Genomic DNA, 15,809 nt, shown 5'->3' on the forward strand with positions numbered 1-15,809 from the left:
CAATCTTCTTGACTTGTCACAAACATATTATAAAGACAACATGAATTGTGCCCAATCCTGCTTTTGATATTATAGCAAATAGAAAAGAAAATCACTCTTTGTCCTATCATATCCTACCTTTTCTTAAGCCTGATTGATCTAGCAAATCCCTGATGTTGGTTTTGTAGCTTTAACTACTTATCATATTTTATGTGAACTGGACCTTTTATGTGAAGTTATTAGGTGGTGGCTTTTATTATGTTCATCCAATAGTTTGTTGAATATCTATTCACAGAGAGAAGAAGAGCTACTATCTAGTTGGTGGAAAGAGTATGCTGAATGCAGTGAAGGTCCAAGAGGACAAAGTAGTTCCGGAAAGAAGTTGGACATGGGAGAGGATTCATCTTCTTCAAAGGCTTCTCAATCAGCCCAACTATGTGCAGTTGAAGAAGAGAGGGTTGGTGTCCCTGTAAAGGGAGGGCTCTACGAGGTATCTCATTCTTATCCAAGTTTCTACTTTTCCCAAGTAGTCAGATCTTTGTATGTCATAGTTTGGAGCAAAAGATGTATTATCCTTCAGTGCAAGTCATCTATCTAGCAAGATGGAGGATCTTTTGCCATAGTCATTAGTCTTTCTTAAGATAACCAAGTACTCTTTATATGCCAAAATTTTAAATAATTTGTTGAAAAACTGGGCCTTCATTCATTCTTTTAAGGCATTTGACTTATTGCTTTTTTATTGGTTGGTTGTAATTAAGTTTGGCCTCATACTTAGGACTGAACTCAATAATAAAGTCTGCCATTCCTACTACTTTTTGTGTTTAAATACGTTGTCCTCTGCATTTATAACATCTTTCTCCTTCTCTCTTCTTTAGTTTTTTGCCAAGGTTTTGGTAATAATAGCAATGCCAATGGATCGTGAACCTTCTTATTTTCCTTTGCATGTGCGTGCTTGTGTGTCTTTTTTTCTTTCTTTTTTGGTATTTATCCGGGTGTCTGGCCATGCTTGCTCATTGTGTGTGTTTATGTGTGTTTGCATGCATATTGTTGGATGTTAGGATTATCAATTGTTGTGTCTTTTCAAAAGTATGTTAGACTGTGTTTGAAATTACATAACTGGATATAGAGGTAGGCAGGATCGTGCATACATGAGTTCAAGTAGTGTTCATCTTTAAGCCATTTTATTGCCAGGTGCAAATGATCTTTGGCTTTGTATGTATTTTTTTTTTCTGAAAAAATGCTTTGTATGTATTAATTGTATTCTTTGATATATTGCTGTATGTTTTTACATGGATGGTACTCCATATTTGGAAGATTTGGAATGTTGTTTGAATATGTATGGTATGCCTTCTAAGTTACCATGTCATCCACTTTTACTATCTTTTGCATGAGGATGAGGCTGTGTCTCATCCTTCAGTCCATATTGTCACATCTATTATTTGGTCATGTGCTAGAGTGACATATTCTATAATTGAGAATTTTAAAAATAATTTTCTGGTTGATATCAAGCAGTAAGTTTTGTTTCCTGAGATCAGGGATTGCCTGTTATAACTGAGGTGATTTAACTAACGCAGGTCGACTTAGTTAACAGACACTGTTTCCCTGTTTACTGGAATGGAGAAAATCGGCGTGTTCTAAGAGGTCATTGGTTTGCTCGTAAAGGGGGCATGGATTGGCTTCCACTTCGTGAAGATGTAGCTGAACAATTAGAGATGGCATATCGTAGCCAGGTTTGCCTCAATATTATCAACATTGATGTTATAAGATTCTATTTCATCCCAATATATTTTAATTTACCTGTTTTTTCATTGTCTATCCCAATATAGATCCTAAATTCTGCAAAAATGCTGGAGACCTTGTTTCCTGTTAAACCCGTAGAATTTGAGGGCCATGTGATGGCTTTCCAGTTATTGTCATCTTTATTTTCTTATTTGTGCTTGTTTTAACCTGTTCATTCTTGTTCTTCTGTCTAATTGAACTTAGGCATAAGAATGCATCTTTATAGTTTTTAGTTTTTTTAATATAATTGAAAACACTGATGAAGCTGGACTTGTTTACAGGTTTGGCACCGTAGAACATTTCAGGCATCAGGGCTCTTTGCAGCTAGAGTTGATTTGCAAGGCTCTACCCCAGTATGTATATAATTATCTGGAAAGGGGCATTCTATTCACTCAAATCATAATATAGTGTCTAAGGACATGAGGTGCAACACTGAGTGCAGGGACTTCATGCACTTTTTACTGGAGAAGATGATACTTGGGAGGCTTGGCTCAATGTTGATGCTTCTGGTTTTTCCAGCATTATTAGTTTCAGTGGAAACGGAGTCAAGTTAAGACGTGGTTTTTCTGCATCTCACTTCCCCAAACCAACTCAGGTTTCTGTCATTTTCCTTCTCTTATCTTTACAGCGAGAAACAATCTACCCTTTATTGGTACATTTGCTAATATGCAAATTACTTGTGTGTGGGGGCCTGAAATCGGATCTTTGTCGGTTGATCTAATTTTAACCAATATGATTGGCTTACGTAGGATGAATTACGTCAAAGAAAGGAGGAAGAAATGGACGATTATTGTTCTCAGGTATGCTTTACAGCATTTTGCTTGTTCCATATATCTCTGGGTTTTACTAAGATCTATAAGGTGTAGTTTAGTTTTTTCTTAATGCTTTCTAATATAAATTGTTATAAACAAGGAATTTCATAATATTTCTCAAAAACTACAAATTTGACTGAGGGCAATATGGCTGCAATGAACTAAGTTTCAGTTAAGGAAGTCAAGGCTTGGCATGTTATCACTGCCGATATTTATTATACTGCAGTGAGCAGGGTAACCATGTAGCTAGTCAACTGTTCTCTATTATTGCCTATATTTGAAAGCTGCTCAAAGGAAATATTTGCCTGGTTGACTGCGTCTAAATGATATGACTTATTCACTGAAATGAAATGTTGCTTGCTGCATAATCTTGTGCTTTTCCTACTTTTGTTCAGATGAATTCATTGCTAAATGTAATATACTAAAGTGTGCATTTCTTCAGGATTGACTTGGGCTAAAAGTTATCAGGAAAAACTTACTTGTTTCGTCGTAGAGTGTTTTATTATTGACATACATAGAGTGTGTGTATGATCCAACTATAGCATTTTTAGTTTTTGATGTTGTGCTTCTTTAATATGATTTAATTTGGTCTACAATAACTTTTCCAATTGTTAATACAATGCACACTTTATAATGCCATGATGGGTTACAATGGATTGATATTAGCAGTTGCCTGAAAGATAAATAAATATTTGTTTTTTAGTATATGCTTAATTCTGTGGCAGCAAACCTTTCATTTGATGGATATTTTACACGGAAGATATATTGTAGACTTCTTGTATGAGTGCAATTCCAAATTCTTTTTTAATTGAATTTTAAACTTCTAAATCTGCATCTTGGTAAGGACTGCAACCTTATTCCCTTTCTCTTCCTCTAATTTTCTATTTGTACAAATAGTGTGCATGTTTGCATGCATAAAAGCCTGTCTGTCTGTTTAATGGGTGATTACAGTAAGACTGTTTATATTTAATCTAGGTTCCTGTTCGGCACTTAGTCTTCATGGTCCATGGTATTGGTCAAAGGTTGGAGAAATCTAATTTGGTTGATGATGTTGGCAACTTTCGACATATCACAGCAAGCCTTGCTGAGCGACACCTGACTTCACATCAACGTGGCACCCAAAGAGTCCTTTTCATCCCGTGTCAGGTAGTAAATTGTTCATCTATAGTGATTTTATACTGCCTTTCCCTGTTTGCTTATTTCTCTTGTTAACAAGAAATTTTTTTTTTTGTAATATATGTAGTACAAAATCGTTCATGCGAATGAGGCTCTATATCATCGTCATTGTGATTGTCATCATTATCATTCACTCTCTGTCATTGATCATTTTGATGATACTGTTTTCTGGCTGTGTTTTGGAATATTTATGTAATTTGAAATGGCTAAGATTGCTTTATCTGAGATAACTTGACTTGCTGCCGCAATGTGACAATCCACTTACCTGCACTTTAGACATTATAGGGTGTATGCAAATTAGCAAGGCCTTTGTGCAGTAAAGACCCTATGTTGTCATCTTATTGGTCCATATTTAATAATTGCCTCAATATTGTTGCACAACATTAATACTTTTAAAGGTACTAGGTATTGGGTTATTTCTTTGAGGCTGTGTGCTTTTCTTCAAGTTGTTTATTTATGAGTTATATATTTTAATTTTCCGTTAATACAGGGAAATTATAGCTGAAAGTTGCCACTGGAATGCTAAAGGTCATGGTTTTAATTAAACCCTTGTTTCTTGGGAAACTAACTGCTTGAAAATCTGTTTGTCACAGATATGATAAGCCATCCTTGAAAGATTTCAAGTGGCATAAATGAGAAGTTAGATGAGGCCAAAATGAAGAAATATTAGAAATAAAAGAGATGAATCTGAAAAATGAATTCATGATGCACTCTGCTGCTCGATCATGTATACATTTATAGGCCCATGTGTACCTTTTTGGCAACAAAAATGTTATTCTAGTTCATTGTTTTATTATGAAAAGCTTCTCTGGTTTGGAAATTTGAAATTTTCTTGGTTGAGTGCAAGGACAATAATCGAACTAATATCAAAAATAGCACAATGACATAGTGGTCGAGGTTTTTATTTTTTGAAAATTTGAAGGAATAATTAATTTTGTCTGCTCGAAAGATCTGGAGAAATGACAATGAAATGCGAACATGAGGGACCTTTCTATTCTAATAATTTGGTTAGGATGTATATTACATTGTTTTTGACATTTTTAATTTGCCCTTTTTGATTTGTAGTTGTCTTCTTTTGTTTATCTTGACCCAAGTCTTTATTTTTTATGATAGATGAAGTGAAAGAGCATGACATGTTAAACCTTTTGTTGGTACAAAAGAGGTCACAAACCCCAGCCTATCAGCCTATTACCACTTTTATCTTCTTGAATCAAATGAGGCAGCCTTGGAGGTGGATGATTTAAGACAATGATACCTGGTTCCTTATCATGACCCATATTGGCTATGTAGTTGCACAAGCATTGCCCTCCCTAAGAATGTGCTCAACTGCCATTACCTTTTATTGAACCTTGAGAAATAGATTAATTTTTTAGTGAGGGATACATAGTTTAAATGGTCTTAACCATATTGAAGCCTGAAATTTTCTTATTCATCAACTTTGTAGGATTATTAGTTAGTGCTTATTCTTTGAGCTCACTGACATTCATAGTTTTCTGCAATAAGATAGGTTTTCTATACAAACAGATTGAGACCCCAAAAATTTTGAGAATAGGTTTGGTCAAAGCAATTAATGTTAGGAAAAGTTATGTGGAAGTTATTTTTTTTTGTAGATAAATAATGAGGGTTCTGTATAATTTGGTTATTATGATATATGTGTAGACATGTATGGATGGCATTTTCTGCTATAAGTCTGGAATTTTGCGGGATTCTGTTGGATATGTGTAGTTGTAAGAATGGATAAATATGTCTTGTAAAATTTTCTATAATATTTGCTATGAGCTTATTTTTCTGGTTTTTATTCTCTTTTATATTTTTATGCAATTTTCATTTCTTCCTTTTATTTCTGATTGCTTTTTGATATGGTACTTCACCTCACATTTGTTTTTCAGTGGAGAAGGGGCTTGAAGCTCAGTGGTGAAGCTGCAGTTGAGAACATCACACTAGATGGTGTGCGGGGTTTGCGTGTTATGCTGAGTGCTACCGTTCATGATGTGTTATACTACATGAGTCCCATATACTGTCAGAGTATTATTGACTCGGTACTGTCTTTGCTATTATACATTTTTATTGTTTCTTTCATTTTTAATATTTGCAGCCTGCATGATTATTCAAAAGTGCTTCTATTAGTTTGTGTTTCTGGAATCATTAGATATAGCTCTAAATGATGGAGGAATTGCAGAAGGATTTATCAAACAATTTCAGCAATTTGAGATTTAACTCATTGCTTGATTATTACATGAACTTTAGCTCAAGTGCTAAACTGAAGTGTTTCAGATCTTGCCATATTAGTGATCAGTCTTGCAGGGGAATGAGCCCTTGCTCCTCTTGAAGGGTTTCCTCTTAGATATCTAATACTGCATCTTTAATTATCTTGCTCTTAAACTTCCGTAAAGGAATTGAAATTTTAATTACCATAAATCTGCTCTGGGAAAATAGGGGATGTACTTTAATCTAAAGAATGATAGGAAAAAATTTCGAGCTACTGTTGTAGAATTTTTTTCAAAAAGCAAGTACTTGAATGTGTAATTTTCTTTTACTCATCCAAAACAGTTACTTTATTGACATGTCTAATGTTAAAATATCTAAATGAGATTTCTAATTTTGTTAAAAACTGCTATATTTAAATCTTCTTGTATTAATTTTTGGTTATCATGAATTTGTAATTTCCTTTCTATAATGGCATATCGTTGTGTGCTTCTTTTTGTAGAAAGTGCTGTATCTATACTAATATATAGTGGGACTGACTGAGTTTGGTGTCACAAGTTAAGTGATACTAATTTAGTTGACAAAATTACAAAAAAATCTAATCAAATAGCAAAATAACATATAAATATAAGGTTATATCTATCATTTCCCTTCCTACATATTAGGATTGGCGCCCACATTGCATGCATTTAAAAGGAAAAACTACCAATTCCCTTCAAAAAGAAAAAATACCTTAAAAGAAAATTACTTTTTACTTTTAGAAAACAAAACCTGACTGCCTTTTGTTCTTTTTCCTCTCTATTTTAACAATAAGGAATTTTAGTTTTTTTCAAAGGAAAAAGGTTATCACATCATGCCTTTAATATGGATTTTTTTTTATTTTGTAAATATTTCAAGGTTTCTTGGATGGGAAAAGGTGCAAGATTGTTGGTTGATCATTTTGGATATACAAAAAGGAAATATATTTGTAAAATATGCTCTTTTAGCATATTATCAATGATCTCTGAGGAGAGTTGGAGGAGCTTTTATGCATCCCGATGTAAGAAATCTACACTAAGCTTTGAGGAAATTATTTGGTTTAGGATTATGGAGGAGAAATATAGGGAGTTGGTATAGGTTCAGGCTAATGCTGAAGATTTATAATATGATCTACTTTCAGAGAAAATTATTGATTTGCAGGGAGGATGGGTAGGGAAGCTCTTACGCATTAGGGTGTGAGAAATATGCATTAGTTTCCTGGAAGTTAATAGGTGTTGCACTACCAATGATATGTTAAAGGTTTCTATGGCGAATATTTCGTATATAGATACATAAAATTTTAAGCTATCTCACTTTTCTTATTCTTAAATCTTTTTCTATATGTCTTTTCTGTTGAATTTCTGTGTCTTAACTTCTTGCAGCTTTTGTGCATTCCTTCATAAAATAGTGTTATTACATTGCCTGAGAACATTTTTATATTTTGAAGCCAAATTAATAGTAATTCTTGTCCTCCAGGTTTCAAACCAGTTAAATCGGCTATATTTAAAGTTCCTTAAACGGAATCCTGGTTATGATGGAAAGGTATGTGTCTGGTTGAATGAGTATACATTGTCTTTCATTAAGTTATGTAACTACTGTGTCCATGTTTGCATATAATGCTTTTGTAATTATGACAAGAATTCTGTTTAGGTATCCATATATGGTCATTCTTTGGGAAGCGTTCTCTCCTATGACATCATCTGCCATCAAGAGAATCTCTCTTCCCCATTTCCAATGGAGTGGATATATGAGAAACAGACAAAAGATGTAGAATGTTCCCCTGATATGAATAGCCAGTCTTCTAAGTGCAGTTCTTTGGCCAAGCTAGAGGAAAAGAACTCCACTATGATGACCAAGGATGTAGTGGATTGCCCTGGTGAAGACATGGGTTCACGGTCAATTCCATTGGTGATTGAGGGAGGACATGTTGAAGATAATTCCTTAGAGTCAGCTGAAATTAATGCAGTGTCTAAGGACTCTATGCAGGAAAGCTTTAAGGAGGATGTGCATCATTTACTTAATGATTCTAGTGAAACCCCTCAGCTGGATAAGGGTGGGTTAGGTGAAGCTGCAGATGTACACTTTGTTGCCTCAGCCAGTCTTTTGGAGAAAGCAACTGAGGAAGAGAGTGAAGAAGCCCCAGATAAGGATAAAGCAATCAAAATGCTTAGAGAAGAGGTGGGATTTTCAATATACATATAAAAGCACTAAGATGCATATACTTATGCATGCAGGCAGAATTTCTTTGTTTCTGTGTGTACTGCATATACCCACCCACCAATACATGTTTTTCCATGGCTTTCTTGGATTTTGATGTATTAAATGAAAGTTTCCTGCTTCAGGTTGATTCCCTAAAGGCAAAAATTGCACAATTGGAATCACATAACAGTGAGGATACTGGTGGTACGTTGCTTCAGGACTTGACAATTATCTGGTTTGTTCTTGTGAATAAATTCTTATGTGAGTTTTGATGTCTTATGCAACAGAAAATAAGGAGATGCTTTTGCAAAAACCAACTACATTGCAGAAGTTTGATCAAAAGCTGCCAGTGAAGCTAGATGATGCACCAAAGAGCTATACCCCTTACATCAGATACACAAAGCTTGAATTCAATGTATGATGAAAAACTTAATGGTTTTCTTTCATTGAAAAATTTTTCTTGTCTTGTAATATTGTAGCGTCTCTTTAAGATATATTACATGTCTTATGTTCTTTTTTGTGGTATTTAAATACACACAAACATACAAACACAAGCAATCCTTCTTAGCAGAAGAAAAATTGGATAGTAGATATGTCATAGTCTTATATGAAGTACATTTAACATTTTATGAAATTTGTTACTGATTCAGTTGAACTGTTATAATATCAGGTTGACACATTCTTTGCAGTGGGATCACCTCTGGGAGTCTTCCTTGCCCTACGCAATGTCCGTATTGGACTTGGTAATGCTTAAATCTTGGGTGTCCTTGATGTGCTTCAGATATTGGTGACGAAAATTCATTAAGCATACTTCTAAATTTTTTATTTCTACTTTGTACAGTTTTAGGTGTTATAAATTTTTTTTTTTTTAAATAAAGGATGGATGCTATTTTCTGGTGAAAGATATAACTCTCACATTTGTTATGGAGTCACAGAAAGTTATGACCATTCTAATGATTGATTTGATTTTGTTATGGTTGTTGCTATTTAACTCTATGCTATGCCTCGTTCGATAAATGATCTCACTTACTTTGTTGCTGCTTATTTCACTTTATACTTTTAATGACTATGCCCAATTTTTTTAATTCATGTGATTAAATTATGACAGATTCCTAGTGTGCCACAATTTTGTTTGTTCTCTATAAAGATGCAATTAGCTACTTCACTCTTTTTTATGCTTCCCTCATATCTCTTGTTTAAAACAAATCTTCAAGTTTTAAATTTATGTTTCTAAGATTGCTAACATTATCCTAGTTTCTTGAGGATACCTTGTTTTTCCTTATGTTCTCTGTTCTCTTAACAGTTGTTTTTTTTCTTTTTGTACTTTGTCTCATGCTTGAACTGCTAAGTGTTTTTCTTTGTATTGCAGGCAAAGGGCAAGTTTATTGGGATGAGGAAAACATTAATGAAGAGATGCCATCTTGTCGTCAAATGTTCAACATTTTCCACCCATTCGATCCTGTAGCGTATAGGTTTGTCTTAGCCTGTTATGCATTCTTTATTCTCATTGGAGCAGAAAATGTCCAATTCCTAACAACATGTTTGGTGTGAAGGAAGGAAAATGGAGGGCAGGAAAGAAGGTGAGGAAGAGGAAGGAAAGTAATTTTTCCTTGGGTTTGGTATGAAGGATGGAAAATAGATTGAAAGAAAGAGTTTAGGTGTAAAATTCTTAATTTTAGTTGAATGAGTGTTTTCCTCCTAGTTATGGAAGGAAGGTAAAGGTGAAAATCTACCCATTTTCCTTACCTCCTCCTATTTCCTTCCTACCAAACGAAGGAAAGGATGGAGAGAAAGTAGTTTTTCCTTCCACCGCATTTCCTTCCTCATTCCTTCCTACCGAACACAGTGTAAGAGAAATGATTCATGGAGGCCTTGGCATGAGCTTTTTTGATTAGCTCATCTAAACTGGCAGAATTGTGAAGCTACACTTGGGTGTAGATAAGTATACGATCTCCTTTTTTTCCCTTATTTTTAGGAGAAGGGGGGGAGGGCGAGGAATGACTCATTCTGTCTATATGAGTTTGATTTGTTGGTATATATGCATGTCTGTGTGTGTGTGCTGAACTTGGCATCCTCCTCCCACTAAAAAGAAAAATTGAAAATTTGCTTCTACCCCTTTCCATTTCTCTTTCATTCAGGACATGGTCCATTTTTCTTCTTTTTAGTTTGTAATTATAATCTATCCTAAACTTGACAGAGCTGTGTTGTATTTTTATGCAGAGTAGAACCACTTGTTTGTAAAGAATACATCACAAAACGTCCTGTCATTATCCCTTACCACAAAGGTGGAAGAAGGCTGCATATTGGATTTCAAGTAAGGCCTTGGATATATGCATAAATTAATCTTTTCCCAGTTTCTCGTATTCACCCTCTCTTTGGTGTATCTTTAACCTTTTTGTCTCTTTCACTGTCTACCCTACCTCTCTTTTGAGCTTTCATCCCTTCTCAACTTTTGATATGTGTTATATGTTTAGGAATTTACTGAAGATTTAGCTGCTCGCTCTCAGGCAGTAATGGATCATCTCAGCTCTGTGAGGGTGGGCCTCTATTACACTTTCCAGAGTTAATATCTCATTGTTTGTTACATTCACAAGCTTTGTTTGGTTCCGCTGCTTTGACTTCTATGAACTATGGATTTCTCAAAATTTTCTCAGTTCCAGATTTGGTCAAAGTCCCAAGTCCATGGTTATTCTTGTAAAATTTCATGTTTTTATGCATAGGAAGCATGGTCAAAATCCATTTTATTTCTTCTGACTGCAAGTTTAACCATTAAAAGTCATTATCATTCTCTTATTCTTTATTGCTTTTGGGATGATATAATGGTAATATTTAGCTGAAATTTAACTTTGTTTTGGCCTAATTTCTACTTAAGGAACTACTCTGTTTATTCATATTTTGTTGTTGATGTTGCTGTTGTTGTTGTTATTTATTTATTTTTGTTTATAAGCTAGAACAAATGTATGTGTTGACAGTTTGATGCTGAAGGTTTTGGTCCCTTCTTGGTTCAAACTCCCAAAGCCTTGGCTGTTTATGTTGTAGGAATTGATTCAAAACTTTTCAGCAATAGTTAATGAATATCTGAACCTTGAAAACATATTGATTTATTTATCCATAATTTTTTTATAAATAACTTGAAATACTTGGATCATTTCATCTTAGTAACCTGGAAGCAAGTACGATAGTTTACATGTTCAGTGCTTGGGTGATATTGAAGTTCTAAACTGTATGCAGATACATGGTGATTGTATTGGTATCATTTGAGTACTAAGTTGCCTTGAATCTACTATAACACATGGACAAAATGAATTTGTTGCATTAGTTTTTGATAGTACGATTATAATGTATCTGCCAAACTTGAGTCTCAATTGGATTTGGATCATGGTTTAGGGTCATAAGCAAATTACATTACTAATTTACATTTTCAGTGTTTAGTTTCTGATCTTTTAAACTTCTAAATTATATGTTTTTTGAACAGGCTAAAGTGCTCACAGTTTGCCAATCGAGAAACACTGACAGTCTAGAAGGTAATCGAGAGTTTCTCTATCTTTTTTATGTGCACAAAGTAACACTGAAAAGAGGGGCCCATGTTACCTTTGTACATTTATTGATTGGGACTTAATCTATATTATACAGGACCAGAGACAGTGGAAGAAAAAGAAGAGAGGTCATATGGTTCTCTAATGATCGAGAGGTTAACCGGAAGTGAAGAAGGGCGGATAGATCATGTGCTTCAAGTGCGTAGTTATACAGTCTGATGCTATTTGATTTCATTTTCTTGGTTTTCTCTGGCTGTATTTGTATGGTGTGTGCCTGTGAACATGTGAAAATGAGACTGCACATGAATTTTTCTTGCTACACTTTCCTGCTAGTGGTAATTGCTTCTTTAGTTTTATTTTAACAGTTGTCACTGCAGCAATGTTTAGGCGTTTTTCTAGTTTGTATGATGGGATCTAGTTAATAGAGCACTGCTCATGAAAGTCTGTATAGACCGCTGGCTCTATCCAGTAGCCGGCCAGTAGATATGATGGTATATACTTGGAGAATGAGGTACTTGGATGCCAACTCATGGTCTCTCCTGGCCTCTTGCTATTAGTAATTAAAATTCTAATTGTTTAGACATACACACGACTGAGTAGTATAAACAAATTGAAAACTAGTAATTTGAGTTGGAATCTTCTGTAACTAATGTAAAAGTAAATAGGATAATGCCAATTTAAAACTCAAGGATGAAAATTGCATGGAGCTTTGTGTCATTAAAGAAGAAATGGAGAGTTTGGTTGGTTGGTTTTTCCTTCTTTTGAAACAAAAGGATGTTTAGCTTGTGCACTTATTGTTACTGCCGGCTCATATTGCTGATTTCTCCTAACTTGTGTCTTTTTGTTTACCATGCAGGATAAAACATTTGATCATCCATATCTACAAGCCATTGGAGCACATACGTAAGATTCTTGATTCATTTTATATATGTATGTATGTAAGTATGTACGTTGTGTGTGTCTGTGTGTGAAAACACTTTTGGATTATTATGTTGGGCTTGACTAGTGGGCAAACTTTTGGTATGCTATATATATATTCTTTGGCATATTGTTATACTTGCTGGACATTGTGCCTGTGACGGGTATAGTCATTACAATGGGTTGTCCTTTTCAGCCAATTCATAGGAAATTTTAAAAGTATAAAATATTTTCTTTAGGTAATGTGTCAACCAAAATTGTCCTTGGCATGTTGGTTGGACTATATAAACAAGGTGATATGCCACTACTCAGGATGGGATAACTGTTTAGATGCACCTAATTTTATCCAAATGGTTCTGATGCAGAATGCCAAGAAGCTAATTAAGGAATTAACTTAAGTTTTATCTTGTTACTTTGTTGTATATATGGGGGTTAATTGTAATATATTATAGAAATAGGTCTATATTTGGTATTCTAGATCTTTAGGGTTTAGGATATTAGTTTGGCCTTTCCTTATTTGGTATGCCAAGAAGTTAAGTTTGTTAGTTTTCTATTTGGAGTCTAAGTACTTTTGAAGTCCTGCTTGGAATAAGAATTCTAATTCTTTTAGGACTAGGGTTTCTAGGAGTCTATGGAAATGAATGTACACTTTTTATATAGAATTATTTATAAGAGAATGTCCAGCATTATTGCTATTGTGGTTGTGTGATGCAATCAACCTTAGGCATGATTTCTATGGAACCCCAGCTGTGTGAAGTTTAGGGATCCTTTTTCTCCTTCCCTTTTCTTTGTTCAATTTTTCCATGTTTCCTCAAGATTTTCAGATTACAAAATAGCCATAAATCCTATGCCCTTGCTCTCCTACATATATTAAATTCTGAAACAAATAATTTGTTGTTGGCTAATGTTAAGCATCCAACCTGAAAGCAATGGGAAATAGGTGGAGAGATCCAACTTTAGCATAAGGCCATAGCAGATTCTAAACATAACTGATGTGGGATGATACCACTTAACAATCCCCTCTGATGTGTAGGCCCAATACTAACAGCTGAACAAAAAAGCCTGTCATGTGGATGAACAAAGAAGGCGCAACAAACAGCATATTCACAGAGAGTCTAGAAGTATCTTAGGCTCTGATAACATGTTAAAGCATTCAAACCTAAAACCATATGACAATAGCTGCTGAAGTCAAACTCGAACATAATGCCACAACAAACTTTAAAACTGATTGTAGTGGGATAACAACCCTTAACAGTGGAGTTGCTAGTTTTATTGCAGGTGGCCAGGCTATCTTTGTTTTGTTTTTATATTGTAATCTATGGTGGCACCTTAAGGTTTGAGTTTGGAATCATAAATGCTTGTTATTGACATAAATACCAAACTACTTTTTTCTAATAAGAAAGGAAAAGGAAAAAGCATTATATGATAAATGGGGTAAAAGAATGAAACTTGAGGGTATTGCAACCGCCATACAAGCCCCAAAAATAAATGTACAAAATTCATATTATCCTTGTTCTTCTAATGTTTTGCAGGAAGAATAATTGCGATGATGTAATAGATTAAACCCTGTCTGTGATGTTGCCTCAGTTTTCAAGATTACATGTATTTATTTTATTCACAATTTAATGGGTAAACCTTGGTTGAACAGAAACTATTGGAGAGATTATGATACTGCACTTTTCATTTTGAAACATTTATATCGAGATATACCTGAAGATCTCAACTCTCCTGCGGAATCTAATGGAGGCAGCTCAAAGGATCAGAGAGTTTCTAGAGGCTTGTCTGATCAAAGAGAGACCACCGATGAAGAACTTCCATTGACATTCTCTGACAGAATTATGGTCAGAAACTTCTCAAGGAAAGCTAAGAAATTTATGAAGAAGCCTTGAGTGACAACAGATTTCCCTTTCTTGCTGCACACCAGGTTTAAATGCAAGCGGAGCGTACGATGAAGTTATGCACTGCACCTTCATGATACGACTTGTTGCTGCATTTCGGGCCATAATCTTGTATTTTGGACAGTTGACATGCCACTCTTCTACCTTGGGTTTCAAAAATTATTGGAAAGAGGTGTGCCGTGGAGAATTTATGATTATTGCATCAGGGATGTTGGCATGCTGCAGTAGACACAAAGATGTTCTTTTTTCAGCTTCCCTCTGTACATAAAAGGAGATACGGACATCTGTGCCAAATTAATCTATTCTAGTGAATTTAGGTGACTTGGTACAAATGTACAAGTTTTTTCTTAAAGCGCAGAAAGTGTACATACTACATAGTATATACACTGAAGAATCTTGTTGTTTACTAATTGTAACAATACAAATTCTTGCTCTTTCTTTAGGAGCACGAAAGGTCATTGAATCTTTAAATTTGCCATGACAATTTGTAGTTAGTTCATCTACAATTAATCTGGGATTTTATCATATTTAGCTCATGATAAGCTGTCAATTACGTTCTTGTCTTTATCTGTTATGAATACTATAACTTCTCATGTTAGAGAGAATGTAGAGGCCATCACCCTCCTGGCTGTGGTTATTCTTGAGAGACAAAGTTAGTTAACTTGAAGCAAAATGCCTAATGAAATTACATTTTGTTTGGGGTACTGTGCTGGGGGCAGACAGTAGTTAAAATTGCTGGGAAGCTCTTCTTCGATCCTGAGGTATACAGGTATGATTCTGTTGCAAACAAATATATTGAGTTCTAGCCTTGCTGCAATTTGGTGGGAATAGTCCTATAGAAGTAATATGTTTTCTATGCCTTTTCTAATTTAGTTATTATTTTAGCACTGTTATTGGATTTGACAATTCCATGTAACTTTCCTTTACTGGTACTTTTGAATCTGGCATATGTAACGAGTGGCTTCATTAATAGATGCAGCAGAAATATAGAAGAAAGTGATCTAAAGATACAACAAAGAGTTTCAGTTTATACTCCTACAATACATTCATTTTGGATGATTCTACACTGTTGAAATAGTCTGTTTATACCCCTACATTCATCTAAAGATGCCATTGATTCATATAAAAAGACTAGCACACAAAGGCCCAAAGCATGTTTGATTTCATTCATAAGTGGCACCACCATTCTCCACTCTAATTTAGCTTGCATGGCATTTATAATATGGTGAATATGACCCAGAAATTGTTCCAATCATTGTTTACAAAAGACATCCAACCATCGTTTGAAT

General features: G+C 34.6%; 1 protein-coding gene across 1 annotated transcript in view; it reads left to right on the forward strand.

The window, feature by feature from the left end:
* Window positions 1-15,054, forward strand: part of SGR2 (shoot gravitropism 2 (SGR2)) — a 15,733-nt gene extending 679 nt beyond the window's left edge. Inside the window, exons 2-20 of the mRNA XM_089784097.1 lie at window positions 223-469; window positions 1,554-1,709; window positions 2,040-2,111; window positions 2,201-2,353; window positions 2,508-2,558; window positions 3,546-3,716; window positions 5,636-5,785; window positions 7,446-7,511; window positions 7,620-8,147; window positions 8,312-8,372; window positions 8,456-8,583; window positions 8,839-8,911; window positions 9,538-9,640; window positions 10,389-10,482; window positions 10,643-10,705; window positions 11,644-11,692; window positions 11,802-11,902; window positions 12,561-12,607; window positions 14,271-15,054. Coding sequence (XP_089640223.1) covers window positions 223-469; window positions 1,554-1,709; window positions 2,040-2,111; window positions 2,201-2,353; window positions 2,508-2,558; window positions 3,546-3,716; window positions 5,636-5,785; window positions 7,446-7,511; window positions 7,620-8,147; window positions 8,312-8,372; window positions 8,456-8,583; window positions 8,839-8,911; window positions 9,538-9,640; window positions 10,389-10,482; window positions 10,643-10,705; window positions 11,644-11,692; window positions 11,802-11,902; window positions 12,561-12,607; window positions 14,271-14,511 — 2,554 coding nt within the window. The 3' untranslated portion in view covers window positions 14,512-15,054. The remainder of the gene's footprint in view (window positions 1-222; window positions 470-1,553; window positions 1,710-2,039; window positions 2,112-2,200; window positions 2,354-2,507; window positions 2,559-3,545; window positions 3,717-5,635; window positions 5,786-7,445; window positions 7,512-7,619; window positions 8,148-8,311; window positions 8,373-8,455; window positions 8,584-8,838; window positions 8,912-9,537; window positions 9,641-10,388; window positions 10,483-10,642; window positions 10,706-11,643; window positions 11,693-11,801; window positions 11,903-12,560; window positions 12,608-14,270) is intronic.
* Window positions 15,055-15,809: the final 755 nt, after the last annotated feature.

Source organism: Theobroma umbraticum, unplaced genomic scaffold, assembly GCF_002168275.2.
Source record: "Theobroma umbraticum cultivar Fairchild unplaced genomic scaffold, ASM216827v3 scaffold_67.0, whole genome shotgun sequence".
Classification (NCBI taxonomy): domain Eukaryota; kingdom Viridiplantae; phylum Streptophyta; class Magnoliopsida; order Malvales; family Malvaceae; genus Theobroma; species Theobroma umbraticum.